This window comes from Anser cygnoides, chromosome 4, assembly GCF_040182565.1.
Source record: "Anser cygnoides isolate HZ-2024a breed goose chromosome 4, Taihu_goose_T2T_genome, whole genome shotgun sequence".
NCBI classification, from domain to species: domain Eukaryota; kingdom Metazoa; phylum Chordata; class Aves; order Anseriformes; family Anatidae; genus Anser; species Anser cygnoides.
This window is the reverse complement of record NC_089876.1, coordinates 27,876,791-27,901,333: the sequence shown is the minus strand read 5'-3', so window position 1 is coordinate 27,901,333 and position 24,543 is coordinate 27,876,791. Positions and strand designations below refer to the sequence as shown.

The 24,543-nt window shown below is 41.4% G+C and overlaps 1 protein-coding gene across 6 annotated transcripts; it reads right to left on the bottom strand.

Moving 5' to 3' along the window:
* Positions 1 to 4,675: 4,675 nt before the first annotated feature.
* SPATA18 (spermatogenesis associated 18) lies at positions 4,676 to 24,415 on the bottom strand. 6 transcript variants are annotated; one of them, XM_048049965.2, is made up of 12 exons: positions 22,774 to 23,193; positions 21,358 to 21,463; positions 21,135 to 21,250; positions 19,482 to 19,600; positions 15,656 to 15,790; positions 14,781 to 15,012; positions 13,677 to 13,835; positions 12,959 to 13,134; positions 10,908 to 11,031; positions 10,498 to 10,542; positions 10,220 to 10,265; positions 4,676 to 9,739 (listed from the first exon to the last, which is right to left on the bottom strand). In XM_048049965.2, exons 1-12 carry the CDS (start codon positions 22,927 to 22,929, stop codon positions 9,732 to 9,734), a joined length of 1,422 nt encoding a protein of 473 aa, XP_047905922.2. In that variant the 5' UTR covers positions 22,930 to 23,193; the 3' UTR covers positions 4,676 to 9,731. The 6 variants fall into 6 exon arrangements, with proteins under 6 accessions (XP_047905922.2, XP_066851950.1, XP_047905924.2 ...); XM_066995849.1 differs by having other exon boundaries at positions 10,477 to 10,542; positions 22,774 to 23,183; XM_048049967.2 differs by lacking the exon at positions 10,498 to 10,542 and having other exon boundaries at positions 22,774 to 23,194.
* Positions 24,416 to 24,543: the final 128 nt, after the last annotated feature.

Here is a 24,543-nt window from a genome sequence, read left to right as displayed (position 1 = left end):
AAGTCTTCTTTTAGAGGTCAAGGTTTGAATCTCCTTGAGGACGTTTTAAGTATTTAATGTCTCCGCACTACTCCCAGCACTATCTCATCCAGAATTTGTCTAAATAAAGGCCTGGGAACATTTCAGAAATATGTTCTATGTATTGAAGAATGACAAACTGCAAAGACAAATCAGCCGTAAATCCGGACTGGTTCTGGGGTCTGTCCTGTCCAGTCTGTCCTGTCCCAGGCTGTGCAGCTTCTCCTAAGGGACCTGGGAGCTTCTCCACCTCGAGAGACATCAGCTCAGCCTTCCCACCGGTGGGCGGTGGAGCAGAGAGGTGTCCTCCAGGTTGTAGCTGCAAGCTCCATATTGCACACATGGGGCATTTTCCAGACACAAGGCACATTTACTTGGCTCCTCGCCACCACAACTTTCCATTTACAATGGGAACAAAACAAACGCAGCCCTTGTTCCAAAACCCTCGTGCGGTAAATGCGCACAATTGAATGATTGCTGCCGTGGTAGTGGTTTATGACTTACTCCATTTAGACTGGTTCTTTGTAGCTGGGTGAATACATATTCGTCTGCTTCATATGAGAGTAAGTCTGGTTCTGATTAGGCTCGCAGAGAGCTGTCAGAAAGTCAGACTCTAGCAAATAAGCCCCTGTAGGTTCACTTGGAAAAGCCCATAAAATGTCTGCTGTTCATTTAAATTAGGTTCAGAAAGAAACACGAACCTGAAAGCTGCCAGTGTTTATATATTTGATTAAGGGTGTTTTTTCTTTGGGGGCAGAGGAGGCTGGGAGAGGAGTTATTTGGGGAATGAGCCTCGTCAGAGCGGCCGTAGGCCCAGGTCCTCGTTCCTGCACACAAAGCGAGGGACAAGCAGGCAAGGGCAGGCACCCTGAGCTGCAGCGTAGCCAGGGTAAATCCCACCTCTGAACCAAAGCCCAGCAGTGGCGGAGCAGCACAGCTACCTGGAAGTCGATTTTGAAACCATGAGAGATGTGGCAGTGGCAAAAACAACTTCTCAACATAGATTTCACATCCGTGGCTTGCTTAATTGCAATTTCTCAATGCACCTCCTCTGAGCACATTTGCCTGGGCTGCAGCCCAGATGGCAAAAGAAAAAAAGGTTGAAAACAGCAGGCAGCACTCCTGAGCTCGCCGTGTCTGACAAGGTCCGAACACCATGCATTGACTACACATTCTCAGATGCAACTTTAATGTTGGCTCACCAAAAAATGCAACAGCCTGGGAGTGACAACAGCCCCAAAAGGAGCTGTTCCTTGCGTGTGAGTGCACAAAACACCGCCTGCAGGCGATGCCCTGCATCCATCCTACCTCTTTGCTGCTCTGCCTCCTCCAAGGAGCTCGTTCTCCCATGTTGGGATCTCATTTCACAGTTTTAGGGTTCTCTGGGCATTGAAACATGCTAGTTTAGTTATTGTTGCTGGCAGGAAGGCGGCAAAGGGCAAGCAACAGGCACTGCCCTTGTTTCAGTCAGACCTTCCTCCATGCCATGGCAGGGTCAGGCTGCGTTCGGCTGAGCACGTGTGCTAATTATAGGAAGCAGTTAACAGGCACAAGGAATTATCTGTATCTTATCCAGTGCCGGCTTTCTATTAATTGTTCCCAAAGACTGAGGCTTTTCAGACTTTCGTTTTAATTAGAAGGAGCAGCTGCCAAAAGCAATTTCTCTCAGGCATCTTTCAGCGTGCGTTGAAGTCTTCATTTATCTGATACTATTACAAGGCTGGGTTTAAAAAAAATAATGAAACAACAAACATTAGAAGAGCCCATCTTTTCAGGTTCTGAGAAGTCTCTTGGACAGCAGCTGGGGGGAAAGCTTGTCTCCTGCCCTTGGCTCAGCCACATCTCCCAAGCAGCTTTGCTCCCTAGAGGCACTATGATGTGTGTCAGGGTGAGAACAGGCTACCTTTAAGCCTGTTCAAAAACACAAACACAGGTCAAGGGGATGGCTATCTGCAGGACTGCTTAAAGGCACAGTTGTGTTTCTTGGGTGGTTTAGGGAAGCTTTCTACAGAGAAGCAATCTGCCTTTTGATCATATTCCCTCTACTCCTCCCTCCCTGCCTGATTTTAGTCCACGAGAGGCAAGGAGCCTCCTGTAAAAGCAAACGGGCAGAGAAAATGTGGAGGGAGAACAATGGGGACAAAGAAAGCATGCTGGATGCCCAGACACAGATGCATTAACAGGATGTTCCAGTGACAATGGCAGCCCCACACAGGTTGCCTGCTTGGCTCCTAACGGTTGCATAGTTCATACGTGATGGGCCAAACCATCCCCAGCATGAGGAAAGTGCCATCTCACCAAGGGAACGCAGTCTTCTAAGCTCTGGGTGGCCTGGGACTTGCAGGAAAACAGCACAAACCCAGGAACGCTGCAGAGAACAGTTTCACAGAGGTATTTTGTCTATGACAAATAACATACACGTGTTGCAGAGATGGCCACGATGTCCCCTGGAGAATTTAAAACATGGATAGATGTGAATGAGAAAAAAAAATGTTTCTCAAGAAATCAGAGCCATGTCATGAGTCAGTGAAGAGGTAAGGAGTTAGATTTCTTACAAAATACTTCGGTTTGAATTTTAGCTGTTGTTGCAAAGCCATCCAGCCCACAGATTGCATACTTTGCACGTGGAATTTCTCGTATTTCATTCTGTGAATGCTAACAAACAGATACTTTCTCCCCATTGAGCGGTGCTCTGTATTTCAACAAGTTTGTAGTGACATTTTTAGCATTTATTTCTTCTCTTGGTAAAGTGGATGTAAATAGTGATAAATAAGATACTTCCCCTTGTAACTTCAAGCACCAGGCAGCTTCTTGTATTGCTGCCAAGACTGCAAGGTTTGTTGTCAAACTCTGCTCCACCCCATGGTCATTTTCATTAACAGAGGCACACACCACGATGCATTATAGCACCCACAGACACCGCTGTCATGTTATGTGTGCAAATGGATGGCCTAAGCTCTAATTTTCTGAAATAACTGTGGAAGCCATTTAGAGATGGAAGATCAAGAGTCCACAAAAGAGTGTGGTGATGGATTGATGTTCTAGGAGGAAAAAACGACTCATCAATCTGAAACAACTGACAACAATAAAACTTATTAATTGGTCACACATACTGAGACATCGATGTGTGGTGGAAAAGATTAATAGTGTCCTTGATCAATATGATTCTATATGGCATTTCCTGAAGGGACACTGCAATGGTACAATGAAACTGATAAATGCCATGATCCAAAGCTCTTGTTGGACCTTATCCTGAGTGCTGAGCATCATTCCCAGCCATCTGGGCTCAAGGAAAATGGATTGAAAGAGAAATACACTCAGGGCCATTCAAGCAGGGTAATCAAGGAAATGAAGAGCCTCTACCTCCAAAGGAGATGGAAAGATTTGGCTTTTTAGGACTAAAGAAACAAAAACTAGAGGAGAGATGATTGGTCTCTAGGAACACATCAGTAGGGCAAATGCCAAAGGAGGGAACAAGCACTCCTGTAGACAGAGAGTGATACTGGCAGAAGAACAAAGAGCTACGGCCTGGAAGTGAACAAATTTGGGCTGGGAATCAGAAGAAAACTTCCAAGCATCAGAGAAGTGAAATTTTGGAACAACACTGTGATGAGATTCTGCATGGTGCAAAACAAGTTGTTTTTAAAACAGCAATTAATAAGATTAAGAGCACAAATAGCTAAAGCAGTTACTGTGACAGTCAGACTCAGTGTTGCTCCTTCCAGCACCATGCTGGTGGCTCAGGAGTTGTGACTGAGCCTGTCTTCGATCAGAAAATCAACAGAAGGTGCAGCTAAAGGCAGGGAGAGTGCTTCTGATTTAAAAACTTTGCAAAAATATTAGGTAAACACCTCTTTCAATCGTGGAGAAAAACAGTAAACCTTTCCAGCCAACTATTGCAAGTGAACAATCTCTCAAAACAGAGCTGTTTTGTCACCTGACATTTTTCTTGAACTAGATAAGAATCAAAAACAATCAAAAACGGACAAATGCTGCAAGTAGTTCAATCACATTTTCCATGTGATTTTCAGTTCAGGGACAGAGGGGGAACGTATTAAGTAAAAATTATTTGAAAAGATCAGACTATTACCAGGTAAATACCATATCATTTGGAAAGGCCCCCCCCCCCCTTTTTTTTAATGACCCAAAACTTTCTAAGCAAAAACCAGCTTCTCTGAATAATGGATAGATAGTGATGCTTATTGGTCATACGTCAGGGTTTTTCCCATTCTTACCAGGCAGCAACCCTCACCAAATCACTCAGCAAGCTACCTCTCTGTTTGACATCTGTAGATCAGCTGCTCAGATCTGTAACATTTATACACGTATTTGCAAACCCCTTTCGGCAGCCTCCTTTTAAAACCGCAATTGAAGTTAAAAAAGTGCTTTTTTCGGTGCATAAGGCAACAGTGCCACCTCGTGGGAAGCGCTCTGCTTCCTGAGCGGCGCCAGGGGAGAGGTCAACAGAGCTGGGATGCTGTGCCAGCCTAGCTACAGAGGTACCCAGAAAAAAACACCACAAGCTCACACAGAGCAGATGTCACCCTGAGGTCTAGCACCCGCTGCCCATTTGCAGTCACAGCAATTGAGATCTGGTTTATTTTAAGCTACATGCAGAGCTGGCCAGGTGCTGTTAGAGTAAGACACAAAGACAGCATAGGCTGGGTAATTTATTAGCTCTCTAACAAACTAACCAATTCACAATCCAGTTTTGAGCTACTAGTTTAAAACATGACATTTATTCAGGCGAATTGAAATGGAAACATTATTCACATTGCAGTTAGTCATCCCAGAAGATGACTGGGTGAGAAAAACATATGGTACTGACTGGTATTAATCAACTGAAACTGGTGAAATTCTGAATTTCATATGCATTTCATTGATTTCATGGCTGAAGAACCTGAAGACAGTACTTCATTTAAACCACAAGCTCTTTAGGTCAAGCAATACACCATACACTGATTGGAAATGAAAACACTAATTGTATTTATACATAACAGACTGGCACAGCTCATCTGTGCCTGGTTTTGGTTAGGTAGGTTCCTGCCCAAATTACAGCTGCATGTAGAAATGATCAAGTTTACCTTTTATTAACTGAGTCAGCCATGAAAGATACAAACTGTATGAAAGGTCATAGGGCAAAATGTTTTCTGTTAATACAGGATGACGCTTCCAAATAATAAATGTTTGTCTTGTCTTGCTGGTGTGTGTGTGCATGTATCACACAGGCAGATTTTCACTGAAGGTCCTGAAAACAGTTTACAAAGGTGTTATACCCGCTTTATGTGACAGACCATATTCCTGTACTCAGAAAGGCTGAACGAACGCCAGTGACCACAAAGAGAAGACAATAGCTTAAAATGATCCCTCTCTATAAACTGTTTCTGTTAAAGCAATTCATTTGAATGCAGACCAAAGCATATTAAGAAAAAACAGATTCACGGGAAGCAATACTAGCAGTGCTAAATGGTATCTTTACGCTGACACTTTGTTTTAAAACAGTTAACATTTCCTTGAGAACTATATTTCTGCAAGGCGGAAAGACTGTATTCTCAAAGCCAGAAGAAAATGTGAATACACTACCCACTTCATTTGTGTCATGCTTTCCTCTCCTAGAAGTTGTATGACATGGTGAGGTCTAGGTTTGTGCTCTGCCTCTTGAGTGAAAGGTACAGCTTCTACGTAGACAACACACCTGTAGATCAGTGAGAGCCTGCCAGCTTTGCTTACACGTGCTGTTTTAAGCTGTCAGAAAACTGCTTCCAATTTTTCAACCATAAAATGAAATGTACATTTTTAGTAAAATTGATTAGCACGCTGTATGACTGAAAGAAATAAAGTACAGTCCTGAAACTTAAAACAATCTGAACACATGCTCATATAGCTGCAAGCCATAACAAGCCGATTTTCATTTCTTTAATACAATGCTAGACTACTTAATGCTACAATAAGAAAATCATTGTGCAGTTAGCGCCAATCAAAACTGGCTGGTGAAGGTTACATAAAGCCGAAGGACAGTATTTAATTCTGATGGCACTGTTACTGGAGGACAAACTTCTGCATTACATACATGCAGTATAAAAATGAAGTTAACAGGCTGAAGTCCTGGATGATGTACAGGCACATTTTTCCAGGGAGCATTGGATAATTGTTGCCTTCACATTTACTTTCTTGGAGCTGTAGGGTATGTTTGCTTCAACTTACCACTCATGTCTGGCACCTCCCACAAGGCTGAACCAGCAGCACAACTCACAGCCACCCAGATTAAGAGGCAGGGCTCCATCAGCTCCCAGCTTTCTTTCTCCTATCAGGTTGTTGGCAGAATTGATCTAAGATAATTTCTGAGTTTGAAACTTCATCACGCAGTAGCAAATTTAGCTGAGCCATTTGTCCTCAGCATCTGCTAGCTAGGCATGAGTTTGTACTCCATGTCATTCAGCTGCAAATATTGAAGAAGGAAGACTGAAGATATTTTGATGACATTGTATTTTCCCAGCAATGTGTAATAAAACACCCACATGTTTAGACTACTTGGGAGTCAGGCTTTGAATTAAGCCAGACAACATCAGCCTTCACAAAGCTGATGTGTGGTAGAAATTCTCCAGCAACCCCAAAATCCCTTACAAACATGCATGGTGTCCTACATGAATATCTTGGCCCAAAGGTGGTGCTTTTTTACACCTTGTACAGTCTCACTTCCATCAGTCCATCTCCAAAAAGTTTAAATTAGCTCAAAATCTAACCTTCTTTCTCCAGATTATCACTTTGATCATAGGTCATACTATTCTAAAACTATCTTGGAATATAAGCCTTACTGATTTTTTATTGGTCACCTGTTAGCATCCATCCTTATAGTACTGTTTCTACTTTGCTGCATTTACAAGTGTGGCATTACCCATTCCTGTGATTTAGAGAAAATAATTAAAAAGAAAAAAAATATTAAGATTTTAAAAACTCTTATTAAAATATCAAGTCATTAATTTTGTACCCATTCTCCATTCTTTCATAGTGTCTTGCAATCAATTACAGAAGTCCAAAAAAAATCCTTGCAAAAGTCTCTTAAAAGCTCTTTTGCACTTGATGGTTAATTACATATAATCTTTATTGGTATGCATTCTCTGCAGTTTTCATGCGGACAGAAAGAAGCACAGGAGCTCTTAATGTCTAATGTGACACCAAAAGCAATCCTCTGTCTGACCTACAGATTTAATTGGCTATAAATCAGCTGTGCAGGCAGTAAGTACAAAACTCTATATTCCTATGAAAAGATGACTGGCTGAAAAATACAATGGAGTAGAGTAAAAATTGTTTAATTAAGTGCTACCATACTGCAGATTGACTTCCTATTTAGCTGAAAATTGTTTGCTCTGCTCTGAAACATTATGCAAAAAATTCCTAGAGCTTTGTCACTACAAAAACAAATTGTCTGTCATTTCATCGGTTTTCTATTTTACCAAACACTATGAATCTCTATTTTATAGCATTTTTAAGTGTTTGGGAACACTAGTTCCTACTGTCATCATACGTGTGTGCAAGTCTGGAACTACCCTGCCTCCCATGTTTGTCAAGAAAAAACATACTTCCTTGGTGTGGTCTTAAGTTTTCTGAGTTGGTATGGAAACTTATTTCAAGTCAATAATAACACAGACATACCTTGGTAATTACATGCAGAAGACAAAAATACTTTCTAGTTTCAAAAGACCTACATCTCTTTAGCCCTTCCTAATTAAAAGATTTTGCGAATTTCTCCTTTTTGTTGCTCAAAACCGTACTTGGGATAACTAATTATCTTCTGTTGCCACACAAGTTGCAGGTGCTCAGTTTTTCCACAACTGATGTTTTGAGTCATGAGATCAGTGCAGAAATATGCAGGTTTACTGCAAGCCCAGATCCATGGCTGAGACTAACAAGTAGGCTCTTAGAATATGAAACATATCACTTTGCATTTTCTCTTGTGACTTTCTCAGATAACAAGAAAGTACATATGTACATACACCTTTCATTTTTCATTTGTGTCTTCTTCATTTATTCAGAGAAGCCTTCATTTATTCAGAGAAGCTCTGTGAACGGCCTTCTGTGTTTGGGACTGCATTTTGCTCTCACTGGTTCCTAACAGGCCTAATTCCAATGAAAACACATCTGTAGAACAAGAGTCACAGCTGATCCATGGTGCATGGGGGCCAATGCTAAAGTCTGCCTGAAGTTTGTCCCTGTGCCAAAGAGCCTTCTGCCAAAGTCTTAAACCACACAAGAAGTAGAGAGAAAGAGCATGGACGTGTAAATCTGTACAAGGGACCTTTCCAGGGATCATATAATTTGTTCCTGTAACATAATTTTAAGGACTAAATAATTTCAGAACTAATAAGAATATTTTTGTTCATGCTATTATAGGAATACTAATGAACTGTCATGTTCCACTGCATAGGCTACTGCAACAGGAGGCAGAAAGGATTTCTTCTTGATTCTGATTATTTATACATCAAAAATTGCAGATGAATTCTGGGAAAAGTTCCACATTCCTTTGAAACATCAAGTATTAACTGGAATGAGACAGTGGATTTGATGAATTACATATCAGATCCATTATGACAAATCCTATGTTTCTATGTAAAAACACAAGACGACCCCAAATGGCCATTTGTGTGGCTTACACTTAAGGCTGGCCTTATAGATGAGGTTCAGAGAAAGACTACCAGTTCTCTGGAAAACAAAAATGCTGGTATTAAAATAAACTTTTACAAGTGGAACAACCAGTACTTAAAGTGGAAAAATGAAAGCTTTTCAGGTCTTCAATTTTTACATTTAAGATGTGATAAATGCACACAATAAGTGATAACCGGGCAAGTTTTTTGACTGTGTTTATAGGAACTACTAATTTATCAGGCTAGTATGAAGTCCATCAAAAGCAATACTGAATAGACTACCACAAGAAAATATTTCAGGCCTACATGTAGTCATTGGCACACTTTTAGAATACTTTAAGGTCCAAATTAGAAATGAATATAAAAAAATGTAAGAAGCAATGAATTTAACAAGGACTATTACTGCTTTGCTAAAACCACATATCTATGCTTTCAAAAGTAAAAGTCAATAAAGTCCTGGGGACTGATAGAGTATTGGTAATTTATCACTATTCTTTGTGAGTTTTGCATTGTAGCTAGAAAATTCAGATTATTGATAGAGATTAGAGATTAGAGATCTCAAAGGATGCTGAGACTTGCACATCACAAGATTATTGCTGCTTTCTAAAACTGTAAATAAGCACCAGATAATTAAATTGTTTTCAAGTTAACAGCTAACCTCAACATTCTGTAACATTCGCCATTTAGGTTACATTAAACATCCTGTCAAACTGTATCATTTGGTATCTAGGGAAGCCATTCTAGATGCAATAATTCTATCTCCGTCCGTAAGATTACAGCATGGGTACCTCAGTGCTCTGTAAACTTTGATAATTAGTACAATCCTGTATTGCATGCACTTTTTTTTTTGTTGTTTTGTTTAAATCAGAAGGGTTGAATTAATTTCTAAAGTCCTAAATAAGCCTTCTATAATAACAAAAACACACAAAAAACACACAACATATAACACTCCTTTTGGAGGGACAATTGCCATTCACATTGTTACATTTGAGGTATTCCTTGAAGAAGAGGAGGCACCAGCAAAGTCGATGGATCCAGGTGTACAGAATCACAGAAACTTATCCAGTTATCTTAATGTCCTGTTGGAGGAAAACGCACATTTCAGTACAACTGTTTTTCCTAAGTCTCTAAACTGCCTTGGCTTCAGTGTGCACACATTCATACTGTTTGAAATCCCCCCACTTCACCCTCACCACTTAGCTCTCTTTGGATTTTAAAAGGCATGAAGCCAGCAGGCATGCAGCTAGCCGTATCTCTCGTGGGGAAGAGAAGTCTTATTACTATAGATCCGGCCATGGTAAAGGCAACCAGCAAAGACAGAGTGTGACCATGACCTGAGTAGAGTGAAAAGCAAACCATCTTCCCATGCAGAAATTTCAGCCCTCTCCCACACACAGAAAAAGAGGACTACACATTTTAAAAAGAAGGTTTGGACAAGCATCATAGAGTCAAAGACCTTCAGCATATTATTTCTTATCTTTGCTCAGTCTTTCAAGGGCTTAATTTGAAAATTGTGAGTTTGAACAATTTGAACTAATTGAACTAATATGCCCACATACTTGGGCTTCCGCTCCTCAGTGGTGAAGGACTGCGGCTTCGAGATAACTGCAAGACAAAAGGAGAAGGGAATTCAGATGTGCCAAAATACTGTACACAAGAAAGGCATCTGGGAACCCATCAACATTCAGAAGATTTGCACACTTTACTACACCAGTGCAACTCCACTGGTACAACATAAAATTCAGCAAGTTCCTAGTTTCTCTGAGTTTAAAATATCTGATGCTGTTTACACTAACAGCATTCAGCTGGGGCTTACATGAGATAGAAGAGGACTCACGCTACGGCTCCGGTTTCTGCTTCTACTTCTGCTCCTGCGAGACCACTACAAGAGATGAGATTGGCAAACCTCTTTTGAGAGAGTGTATTTATTAAAGGCAGACTCTGCAAGTAGATTTGTCATGCTGGAGACAAGGCGTGAGGACAGAGTAAACACAGTGAATTTTCTTCCTAAAAAAAGGCTCTGCCAACAATCATACAACTTTTACTGCATGATGAATACACAATAAGGTAAATAGAACTATTCACCCTAAATACAGGATGAGGATTTAAACCTAACCAATATATAATATATACCACTCCAGCCATATAGGGAAAAAAAAAATATCAAGAATTCATCTTTTTAAATTTGAAAACAGAGTTAAAATCCAATGAATACCCTTAACACGTTTCCTAAGGAAAAGTACATACCAGAGCTCCTCTTTTGGTGACTGCCTCTCCCTTCACAATTACAACATCATTTTCCATCAAAGCAGGCCATACATGATAGGCCACCAAAGCAGCTGTGAAATCAGAGTCCAAACTACGATGGTACCTGTAGAAACAGAGTATAAGACATGTCTGCATGTAAGTGCCAAAAGATAAATATGAGTCTCCGAGTTACCAAGGAAGAATATTAGTACAGCTCATAATCTTTCTTGACAGTATTTGCATATCACAAAAAATAAGTTTTCTTTAAGTGAACTTATGGAAGTAATGCATTTGTAAGAGCAACTTAACAGAACATATTTTTTATTTATACAGTCACCTCAATAAAACCTTCTCCCACTTCAGACGGCTGATAGGCTATGATATTCTTGCATATCCCCCACAAAAGTCAAGGTCTTAGGACCACTGACTAAATCTCCTGAGCAGCGTTTTGGCAGTCATTCATCCTATCTCCCTGAAATTTCTTGTCAAAACAAGATCCATATAAAGGACATTACAGAAATACCCAAGACACTAAGATGTAACTTTATGGCCAAGATTACGTGACATGAGAGGCAATTTTATTAGGGAGATCTTCAGATACTGATAACAAAATATTGACTTTTCCAAAAATTATTTGGAAAGCCTGCAGTAATGCAGCAGATATATTACCCCCATTACCTCCCAAAGTCTACAAAATTGGCTGAATAATACATATATGGTTTGGTGAATTCAAACTCAAAACAATTACCAGATAACTGAAAGCAGCAATGCATACATACATTAGTAATGTATATAGAATAGTAATTTGTAAGAACAATGTCATAAACAGGCATGAAACTCTGCTGGAGGAAGATATAAGGTAAAATGAGGGTTGGCCAGCCCTTTTATAGAATGGCATTGCACCTAACTAACAGGCTATTTCAATTTCCACGAGTTTTGCTCCATGTAAGTGTAGGACACATATGATATACATGTAAATATATCTATGCAACATATATATCCATACAGATGGATATATACAGATGGTTAGATATACGTATGTGTGTATGTACACACACCTCCCACAGCAGCACGTATAAACACGTACACCCATTTTTTTGAAGGCCATATACATCAAGTAGGTGGCAAAAGTATCCTAAGACAATACTCTAGCATTGATACCGTCTTAATTCAGCGAGTTGCTTTGGGTATCACATAGCTTACTGTCCAATATTTGGACAGGACCATTAACTAGTTAACAATTTTGTACTCTGTTGAAGGGTTACTTTTACCTTCCCTATTTCTCTCCTTGGTATCTCAAGCTCTTTCCTATATGGGCTCCATTCTATTTTAAATTATTATTAGAAACCTCCTCATTTCTGGGGCATCTCTTGCTTTCAGGAGCAGTGTTTTTTGGAGCTACCAATCTCATTAGTTTTCTTGAAGGCCTGGGAGTACCCTACAGTTCTGTCAGCTAACAAGGCAGCCAGTCCTAAACCCATGGTAAAAAACAAAAACTATGTTATGGTTTCTTTAAACAAGAATCATGTTTCTAAAGACATTTTCCTTTTTGCTCAACTTTAAAACAGAAGAGACAGGAGTGTATTAAGATCTGTATGTCACACAGCAGCCACAGCACACGTTGATGAACCTCGTATCAGGCACTTACAGCCAGACCTCAGTAGAAAAGACTTTTACCAAATGGGCCAAAAAGACAGACAAAAGATGCAAGCATTTTTATAAACAGGGAAGGCAGACAGAGACTAAGCAGGAAAGGAAAAATGATAATTTTCCTCTTAAAGGATAAATTAAATAAACTCATGAGACTGAAGTTTATCCAGAAAATTGTTCTGCTGTTCATTAAAAAAGCTATTAACACTGGTCTACATCCTAGCATTTATATACCATTATAAACCTTAAAGACATACCAAATTGACAATAGACCAGAAATATTTGTCCCAAATTAATGTTCATCAATCTTAAACCTTCACATTAATTAGGAAAGAAGCAGACTATACAACCTGGTGGATTTTTTCCATCTTTGTCTTTTAAAGAAAATAAAGAATTCTTACTTGGTTTCACTGAAGAGTTCGCCGTCCATACCAAAGGCAATATCAAGAGGAGGGATGAGGGTCTGCATTGAAAAAGCCACACGGCAGAGCTCTCGAATCAAACTGCTGATCACAATGAAATCGACTTCTGGTGGGAATGAAATCTTTGGGTTCATGTTCATGGAGCGAATTACTTCCTGAAAATAAACACAATTGAAATAATCTGAGCTCACTAACACTTTTGTTCATGAGGAAGTATGGAAATCCCTCCTAAATGTGCCTCTCAGCTTTGCCACACTTAAAAATCAGTATAAAAGACTCCCAGAAATGTTATCTTAGACTATTCGAGAAAACATTAGCTTCAGAAAGAATGTTTTAGAAGTAGTGTGAGCTACATCATTGACATCAGTCTTAAGAGGGAGATACAGTTTTTCAGCACAATATAAAGTTTAAGAAAAATACTAAATTTTAGCTTATATTTACTTGATTAATACAGTTACACTGTATCTTGTCAACAAAATTATTCTGACAGAAACAGACATTACAGTCACAGGCATATAAAACAAGTGATAATTGGGCTGTACTACAATATTATTTTGAAAAATAAGTTGCTACAAGACAAAATCCATGCAATACACTTCTCTTCCTTCCCCAGATTACAGATCATTTCTAGTTTATGCACTGTGAAGTTAGCTCCTGAAATAGAATAACACATCCCTTCCCCACCACCCTAACTTACATTGACACTGGCTTGAACATCATACAGATCCTCATGGCGAACCATATAATCCAGGACAGTGTCTTCAAGTGACTCAAGCCCTGTGTGACCTAAAGACAGAGTCTTTCTTACACGCATTTTGAATTGCCTGTAGGCCATCTTCGCTGCTTGGAAAGACTCCTGGAAATGTACAAAACATCTAGTTTAATCCAGGAGATTGTGAGGTTAGATTTTCAGCAACAATCTGAAACAATGAACTTAACCAATATCATAGTTTTAAGGAGGAAGATAAAACACTGCTGTAGAAGTGAAGGTTAAAAAATAGTCCTCCATTTGGGAGGACTTCTGATTAAACCAAGTGTGATTTATTTTTCTGAAGACAGGATTAAGAAGCTTCCCACCCAACCTATTTCTATGAAGGATTCCCTCACATACACGCACAGAATCAAGGGAATTACATTTGGAGAAGAAATCAAGAACAGAATTTAGTATTTGCATTTTATGTGCCACAGCCTAACATGTCAGACAGTACCTCTCATCTGTTGGAAGAAACATTGGCTCAGAGGGTGTAAAGTGACTGATGAACGTGGAAAAAAAATGCAGTAAGTTAGACTTGCTTGGGATCATATACATTAAGAGAGTCACTGCCTCTCTGATACGCTGATTTTATAGACAAGAAAATTTGCAAACAAATTTATTCTGGCTGAGTTCATAGTAAGTGTGAGGGATGTAGGTAATTTCAAGAAACCCAGCAAAACAGAAAAACACATAGCTGCAGGCAAGACGAAAGCATGATATGGAAATATTTCCAGAAGTATTCATTTAAACGCAGCAGTGCTTTTCAGCACAGGAATCATCTACCTTTCAAAGCCATTCAGAGTCTTCCTATGTGCCCCTCACAGTATCTGTACTGCATACTACTGTGCTTGTTCTAATGCTGGGACAAGACAGTCATAAAAGAACACTACATGGAGAGTTTAATGTAAAAGCGTGAGGGAAGACAAGGAAAAGCAAAAGAGAAAACATAAGTTTTCTTTTCTGCACTTCACACACAGAACTTAATCCAATCTAGTCACAGTATTTTACAAAACACTTCTGTGAAACGAGAAACAATTTTGTCCTTACCACAGCTGCAGTGTATATTATCCTCTGCACCATCTCTTTGTCAGTGATGTATGTCCTCAAAAGGGTCTCTGCATCCAAGCGTTCGTGAGCATAGATGTCACCGAAGCGAGCTACCAGGCAGGCGTGACGGGAAGCGTTTGTCCGCCTGGCTCGGCCAGGTGAGCAGCTCCTCAGGGGAAGCGGACTGGGCGACCTGCTGCGTCTTGGGGAAGGAGAGCGGCTCCGCGCAAGTCTAGGAGAGGTGTGTAAAAAAAACATGAGGTCACTTCAGCATCCTAAGATGCCTTGACTTTTGTGCCAATTTAATTACCATCAGGGTAAGACAAGATTTTGAGCCAACATAGTTAGCGAAGTAAAGCTGCAGATTATTAGCTTAGCATGAAGGAACTTGTGTCAGTATAACTTATAGGATACATCTGGAATGATAAAATTAAACTAACTCCAAAACTTATGCAGCCATGCACTATGTTCTGCAGAAACACGCTTTTAACTACTAAAAATTGAGAGATCTGTTTGTCTTCCAGTACCACTGAAGAGCTGTGAAGTCCAAGAAATGAGAATATAATAATAATTTCTGCCCTTTAAGGGTACAGTATGCACAGAGGACTTATAAACAAAAACTAACCACCTGTTCCTGTACAGTTGCTCTCAGTCTATTTTGTAAAGCTGCTTTCTTTGCTGTAAGCTCAACATTACTGCTCAAAATTAAAACACTGGGCACTAGGATAAATCAGTTGAAGTGTTTACAAATGCTTTACAACAAAGTACAGAAGTTTAACTTTTCTTCATGCTTCAGTTTAAAATGAGGAGAGAATTCATGCTACCTAACCTGAACAATTTCTCCAATCCAGTTACTTCTCTGAATAAGGCCCTACCTGCTCTGGAGAACAGACTTTTGGGCATCCAGGATAGAAATCTCATCCCGCAGCATTTGAATCTGCTGCTCATAATCATTCCAACGATCTAACTTTCTCAGAGAGTCCTCCTCTCGGGCACGGGAATCCTTCAGACTTAACCACATGGAATAAAGTTAGTCACAAGATGCCCTTCTACCAATGCAAACCAGCTATCAATTAATCCTTAACAAACAAGAACAGAAAAACAGGAGTATTGAGCAAGCCAGACTCCTTATGCTGAAATACTGCAAAATTAAGTGTTAAAAAACTCCAAAGCATACTCATAACTACACTTTAAAGTGTAAAGGTGTACTGTAGCAAGAGGCCGGATACGCCAAATTGTGTTACAGGAAAGATCAGTAACTTCTGGTGTCCATGCACTAGCTCATATGATGAGGCCTAAGAAAGACTCATTTCCTTCTCATATTTAACATCATTGAGAGTCAGAAGTGTAGGACAGAAAACTGAGCTGACTTGGTTTTACCTCAGGTCCTCAGGTTCTTTTCCTTGATGGAATATTTGGTCAGAGGACATCAGTAATGAAGTTCTTCAAATAATATCAGAAGCTAATGATTCCTCTCTTGCTCCTCCCCATATAAAAAATGTTTCTCAAACATTTGCAGACACCCAGCTAAGCAAGTTTATCTTCTATCATTTACTCTTACTTAATGTTAGGAACGGGTCCAGAGCAAGGCCACAAGATGATCAGGGTGGAGCACCTCTCCTACAAAGAAAGGCTGAGAGAACTGGGGCTGTTCAGCCTGAAGAAAAGAAGATTCCAGGGAGACCTCATTGCCGCTTTTCAGTACTTAAAATGGGACTTATAAAAAGATGGAGAGCAACATTTTCCTCAACCAGATAATGACAGAATAACAGGAAATGGTTTTAAACTGAAAGAGTTTAGATTAGATTTAAGAGTTTAGTTTAAACTAGAAGATTAAGATCAGAGGTTAGGAGGAAATTCTTCACTCAGAGGGTGGTGAGGCCCTGGCACAGGTTGCCCAGAGGAGCTGTGGATGCCCCATCCCTGGCAGTGCTCAAGGCCAGGCTGGACAAAGCCCTGGGCAACCTGATCTAGTGGGTGGCATCCCTGCCCATGGCAGGGGGTTGGAACTAGAGGATCTTTAAGGTCCCTTCCACCCCGAGCCATTCTAGGATTCCATGATTCCATGCAGTCTGCATTAAGACCTACGCATGGAAATTGTGAGAGGCTTTGTTCTCAGCTAATTGCTTTAATCTGGAAGACAGTAGTCAGGTTACATCTAAGAATCAAGGAGTTATGTGAGTTACTTTCCAACCAACAAATCAAAAGAGGCCATTTTATGGGAATACGAGTTTATGCCCCTTGCAATCATTCAAAAAAATGAAGTCTGAAGCAATGGCTTTCCTGGCAGAGGTTCCACAGATGAAATCTGACAATTAGTATTATTCTAGAAGCAATGACAGATATCCAGAAATGAACAAGTGATATTCAACTTCATACATAAGTTGAGACTATAATGACCTGAAGGATTTTTCTTTGTTCATCTTTATTGGGATTAGCTCATCCCCTTAATTGCCCTAAAATGAAGGAATATCATTGACAGTTATACCTTCCTATAGGGAAAGATCCAAGCCAGGTCTCCTTCATTTTGAAGTGTATTAACATTATTTAACTACAAGACTGCAAGCATTTTTTATAAACAAGTATTTCTTTTCTTGAAATGTCAATCATCACAAGAATTCACATGCTGCTGGAAGAATTTCTACTAACTTCATGTTCTTTTCTGATACTATAACCAAAAATAAAAAAATCCAGGCTACATTTCCTAACCGTGAAGAATTATTATTGCTTCCAGAAGTTCCTGTAGATCAAGCCACAAAAGAAAATTAAAGATTACTGTATTGAAGTGAAAAGGTAGGTCCCTCAGCGGCACTATTACTGATCCAGATTAACTTCCCAGATGTGACCAAAACACTTAGAAACTCAAAAAACATTTTTAAAACAGAGACAGCAACAGTACTAATATCCATGTCTATTTCTGTGCAGACAGGCAAAAGGATTTGGAAATCACAGTCTGAAAGAAAAAGCCTTTTAAAGAACCTTATCTTGAGATGGACAAAAGACATTTCATTCTCTCTAACATATATGCTGCTTCCAAGAGCATCATAGACAGAAACCTTTGTTTGCAACTCGCTGCATTCAGGATGTGGATCTCTCCTATTACCTTCATCTACAAGACTCAAATACTTGATAGCTTGATAGCTGCTCATTTCAAAGTAACCTTTCCTCTAGCCTAAAGAGAAAAGGGTACAAGTTCAGCAAGAATAAGGGTTCTTCTCACATGGATTAATTTATGTTAATTCTTCCTATAACACAAAGAAAAAAAAAAAGAAAAAAAACCTCCATGATGTCCAGAAGCTAGACCTGTTTTTCCTCTGTAGCTTAGGACGGTGTAAAATAAACAGAATCCACTCAGGTAGATGACAGACTGCCTCTGCATGTTGACGTTCTGCCACAAATACTGTAAGATTTTTCTTATGCTGCTCTTAGCTGAATAATTTCGATCTGCTGCTGCCATAAGAGTAGTGGCTGATTTGGTCTTTGTCTTCAAGAGCCAACTGGGTTTGTGACGGGCTGCAAGAAACATTAATAACCTTCACGGTAAGGGCAGAGATTCCACCACAGAATTTAATGTGACAAATTGACTGTTTCAGCAGACCAAGCCTGTATCAATGTAACACATGAAAACCATCACAGTGAGCTTTGTGCAGGCTGTCAGCACACAAGCAGTGTATAAGAGTCATATCTGACTAAGCCATAACAGAATTATTCTGCTACAACTGTTTATTTTTCATTAAGGCTCAATTCCAGTTTCTCCATCTATTTCAACAATTTATAGCACTCAGAATGACTTCACTGTCCATAAATGGGGTACTGAGAGACTTCTTTCATAGTCAAGAATCAAAATGTCTGCATTTATACAAGATGAGGCATAACAGATACTAACATGAAAGCAGGAGATATCTGCAAGATTAGGACATGGGATGAAATATTCTTTCTATTGAATCTCTTTCCTCAAATCTAGCTTGTGCAGCTTGCAGTCTTGAGAACCTGATATTCTCGGACTCCTTTAATAAATGCATCAATTTATATCACTTTTTGTATCACAAAGGCCTGTGAACATTCACTGTTCTCATGCTAGCAGAATGCATGAGAACATGCCTGTCACTTGGAGCCACCTCTGAAATGTCCTTGGAAGTGGCACTAACTGGACCAGTTTGTTTCTGAAGCAGATATGTCATTTTGAGACTACAGTGCTCCACAAAGCATTTTGTGGTTGACAACTGTTCAGTCCTAGTGACTTATGTGAAAAATCTGTCTTTCTTCCTCCATCTTAGTTTTGATCTTCTTAAATATTTACATGCAATTACATTCCATAACTAATTATGACATGCTCCAGGTCCTTCAATAATGGTTGCACTATAGTTACTCAATTGAGTTTTATCAATGTTTGCTCAGCATACAACAGTCTGTCAACTATAATCCAACTGGGACAATCGGTCCTTTTGTCTGGACCACTGTCCTGTTTTCCAGCTCTTCTGCCAGAAGCAAAACCTACCAAGTCAATTGATGAAAGCAAGTATGATTATATCATCTGTACCCTACTTTGGGCACACACGGACAATCCAGAGCCTAGACATATTTTGAAGCACTGATTTTAAGCCAGAAATGAAATACTGTAAAAATCTCTATCAGTATTTAGATGTCAAGAGAAAAATATCTTATTGAAAAGAAAAAAAGAATCTCATTTAATTTCCCTACTCTTGTTGCACATGGTTGAGCTCTAGACGCGTTGAAGTGAGTTCTTCCTGAAGCTCTTGCAGCTGAAAAGTCTGACTGGTGGCCAGTTGCCTCAGCTGCCTCTCTTTCTCAACTGAATCCTAAAATGAAACACAAAATGGCACTGCTTGACCATTCTACCTTACAGGATCCTTTAACGTAGTATAGCATTATTAGCATACACCTTTCTAAACATTTCTGTAAAGATCATTTCCAAGGTAATTAAAAACAAAAGCGATTGCATACCTTCTAGAAACATAAGCAATAACTTCAAGGCACACAAAACAAAGACTTAATTGTATTAAGAAAAATATTCACTTCACTTGCACCTCATAATAGAGAACACAAAAGGTGCACAAAATGTCTGCATATGCATATTTACTACCTGCATATACGTTATCTGGGCATAGTGTTCTTGCACATGTGGTAACAGTTTTTTTCTTGATAAAGTGTTCTGACCGACTATACCATCAACTCAAGTAAAGTTTTTAGGCATTCATGTACACAGGATAACAGAAAACGTTACTAGAACAGATCAGGCAACTACTGGGATTCAAGAAGCACACTGCTATACATGTAGCCATGCCTTTAGCAACCTACAGATTTGACTCATGCTACCAGATTTAAATAGGCAGCTGTGCAGCAGGCTTTTCTTTATATTTTGAATGTCATGTGCAAGGACAAATCTGTAACAGGTACGTAGTCATTTAGTAACACCATAATTTTACATTTTACTTTTTGTCAGAACCCTACTCCTGCAGCACCCTAGAATCTGAGGGATCCACTAAGGGATATTACTTTTCATTTGTCCTTATCTTAATTGTGAAAGATTTTGATAGAAGAGGTCTAAAAATGAGAAGTTGGAGAGCATGGTAACATCACTGCCAGATCCCAAGATCTTCAATGTTTTCCCCTCATCTGCATCAACCTACACTCTTATTTTCTTTCAAAGCACACAAGCATAGAGCAACAGCAGATCTGTCTTCCCCTCTAAAGTGTTTTAGTAATATGACCCTTTCAGTAAATACTAAGTACTTACTAACTCCAGATCTCAAGTCAGGCATGTGGTGGTATCATGATGGCTATGAGCACTTTCTTTTTCCCTTCCAGAGATTATTATAATGCTTGGATACAAAGAAAATATTTTTCTTCAAAAAAAATATAATAGTAATAAAAGGAGCTCACAGATGAAAGCATGGGGTCTTATACACACCTTCAGCTTACATCTGGATTTTCATATACTGATAAGTTTTTACCAACAGTTATATGGTGTAAATGCTACTATAACATCTTTGCAAGTGTAAATGTAGCCAAATTCTTTGCCTAGAAAAGGAAAGCTGTACAAAAACATTGTTTCTCTTACCAAGAAGATTCATCCATGTTGCCATTCATTGTTATGAAACAGCACAAGCTCTGGAGGGCCAGAAGTAACTGTAATGACCTCTTTGATTTCCCATTCAAAGGAAATGTAAGATGAGACATAGCAACAACATAGCTGTCACCATGAGCAACCAATAACATATTTCATTAAGCAAAATCAAGGAGAGATGCTATTATTAACAGAAAGTGATTAATGCTCTTCTGCAGGCATAAATTTACACCGTTCTATTCCTTTAAAATAAATTTCCTGCATACCTGAATGAAAGAGAGGCCACTTTCAAAGAGCCCTCCTGAAGTAGCACAGGAAAAACAAGTTCCTAGCCATGGCAGAAGACGAGTTTTTATTGTTTCTACGCCTGCATAATGCCCACCTAAGAAAATACAAGCATTAAGAAATTGTGAGAACACCTACAGAGGAAGACAGAACTGAAAAAGATGACACGTGAAATGTGTTAGTACAGACAAGGCACTGATTTACCTTCTCGAGACGTTTCATTGAGGATTGTGAAGAGCTGCCCTTGAATCACAGAGTTCATTTCTATTATTTCACAGCATCGGTTCAGATTCTGATCACAGGTATTAATCTGTAAATTAATGTGTATTAATATATCTGCCTGGGATTTCTTGCATAGAACGATTCCTGTTACAATCACAACATTAAAGGGCTGTTTTGGGGGGTTTTGTTTGTTTGTTGCTTTTTGGTTTTGTTTTCTATAATTACATCTTCTCATCCTTTTCTTACTGCATCCTCTAGAAAACTCATCTTCAAAAGTCTCACGTTGTTAATAGGCACACAGACAAGGCATCAGAACTCCTAACACCCCGTTAATTCACCACTGGGGAAAACACATTCCTTTCCCCAGCAATAAAGAAGATGCAACCACAAATAAATCTAAAAGAAAGATCATAAAGATGTGTTAAAATCTTTCAACACAGAATTTAGCATAACAAGATGTGAGATTATTAGATGGATAAAACATCAGTCCAAACTACGATTTTGTATATTAGCTGAAAGAACATAGATAAGGCCGTTATCTTGCTTTATCAACAGCCACAAGGCCTCCATGCAATTTTACTTGATTTTTAAGAGTTATCAAGTGAAATAAAAAATAATCAAGAATGGGAAAACCCCAGCATTAAGCCAAGGAAACAACAGAACAGTAAAGTTGCACCACTTTCAGCAAACACAATTCAAAAAAAATGATGGAGTCCAGGATGCTACTGCACCTGCCAGGAAAAAAAACACACACTCACACACACACTTTGTACCCACAACCTTAACCTTTATCCGTAACCTGGGTATCACCTTCAACTCGGATTGCTCACCACGTGGTTAGGCTTTAATGGCTCCATATGGTTTTTAGGAGCTTTGAAAACAGGCACAGTTCTCACCCATGCCCCAGTCACCTCACACCGTGATGGCTGCAGCATGCTTTCCTCCGTCCTCAAGGAGCAGTCTCGCCCTGCTAACATCCACCAGAACACTACCGCAAATTGCCTTTTTCCAGCTCATTACACTGACATGACACCCATGGTGCTCCCGTCTGCCAGCTCCTCTCACCACAGCAGACTCAAGCTGCTCGTCTTCGTTTCCCACGACCTCGGGGACTACCCTCACCTACCTTCCTTTACCATGGAGAGTTCAGCTCCCGCTACCATCAGCCGCCCCCAAAGCCCACCTCCACCGTCCATTTGCAAGACTTTAACACGAGTGCTTCTGTTCTCCCTCCTCCAGTGCCCTGCACTCTGCGGTGTCTTTACCAGCTACCTTCAAACTCCTCCTTAGACCTGTCCTTTGCCATGCACCCTGCAGAGAGGCTGCCAGGCACTGTAACGCCTACATATGAGGAACTGCCTTGAGAAGGCTGCACCTCTGCTCAGCGCCCTCACTCACCGACTGCAGCACACGGTGGATGGCTACAGGCTCATGACAATGGCCAGTGCTCTGAGGCATCACAGACATGGGGATATAGGGGTGAGGATCCTGTCCAGACTGTTTTTGCTGAGAGAATTTAGGATTTTCAAATCTCGGTTCCCTTCCTTGCCTCATCTTCCCCTAAATTTAAACTCTTCTCTCCTGCTTCCACTGTGCCACCTCCTTGGTCTCCTGTTATGTCCATCTCCTGTTCTCTCACCCCTAAACCTCTGTTCACCCTGTCACATCTGCCTCCAGCCGTCTTCTCCCCTGTCCCTGAAATCACAGAGTCGGGGAATTGTTAAGGTTGGAAAAGACCTCCAAGATTATCTGGTCCAACCACCCCCAGTACCACCAATGTCACCCACTAAGCCATGTCCCCAAGCACCACGCCCAACCTCTCCTTGAACACCCCCAGGGACGGTGACTCCACCACCTCCCTGGGCAGCCCGTCCCAGTGCCTGACTGCTCTTTCTGAGAAGAAATGTCTCCTCATTTCCAACCTAAACCTCCCCCGGTGCAACTGGAGGCCATTCCCTCTTGTGCTTCCCTCCTCCTCAAGCCCTCCTGCAGCAGATTTCTCCCAGAGGAGTCTCAGGGAGCAGCTGACCCTGCTCTCACACGCTTCCCACTTCTGACCACCTTTTTCCCCACTGTCCCTCTGAGCACCCCCGTTACTTCGCCTAGTGCCTCCCCGTGTACAACAGAACTCTTTTCCTTTTTGACTCCGTCCTGGCTGTTGCAGCCCGCACATCACTTTTAATTCCCTATCTTTGCTTTCAGTGAACACTGCCACGGGCAGAATAAACCCAAGGGAGCCGCAGCAGCGGGCGCCAGCAGCCCGCGGGGTGTCCGTGTGCGTGTCCTCGGGGCCCCGAGGCCGGCTGTCACCGCGGCAACCACCGCAGCTCCCGGCCGGGGAACCGGCGCTGCTGCCCCGCGGGGCCCCGCAGAGAGGCGGCCGAGGCCGGGGGGGGGGGGGGGGGACCGCGGCTGTCCCCACCTCGTAGTCCCGGTACCAGTCCTCCAGCTTCTCCTGCAGCAGCCGGCAGCTCTCGGCGCTGACCAGCCTCCTCAGGCTGTCGGCCATGGCTGGCCGGCTGCTCGCTCGAAGGCTGGGGCCGGGCTTGGGACGGGCTGCTCGGTTTTTCCCGTCCCGTCCACCCCCCCGGGAGCCCTCGGCGGGCGGCACGGGGGCCGCTGGTTCTGCCGGCCCGGCCCCGGGCTCGCCGCTCCGGGCGGGGTCGCGGCCCCGCCGCGTTTATAGCCGCGATTGTAACGTGGGCCCGGCCCGGCTGCCACGGCGACGAGGGCAGGGCGCGCCTCCGTTGTGGTAACGGGGCGGCAGCCACGGCAGCCCGGGGACACGGCCCGGCACGGCCCGGCCCGGCATGGCACGGCCCGGCACGACCCAGGGCTTGGGGCAGCGCTGCCCTGCGGCTTCTGCTTGCAGGGACGAGGCGAGGAGCACCGCGGCACCCCGCGGGTGTGGGACTGAGGAGGAGGCGACGGCGTAGGAGGCAGCGTTTCGTGGCGTTTCCCCAGACTGCACTCTAAAATGGCATTTCCCAATGTGGAAAAAATATAGTTATTTGGGCTAAATGCACAGAAACACGGTGACTTGCTTGCGAAGGGACCTGTTGCGGGGAGTGCGGAGAGGTGTGGGCGTTTCTGCAGGGACCGTTCACTGTGCGTGGACACTTTCCAAGTCGCCTTTTGCCATCTTTTTATTCCAGTGACCAAAATCCC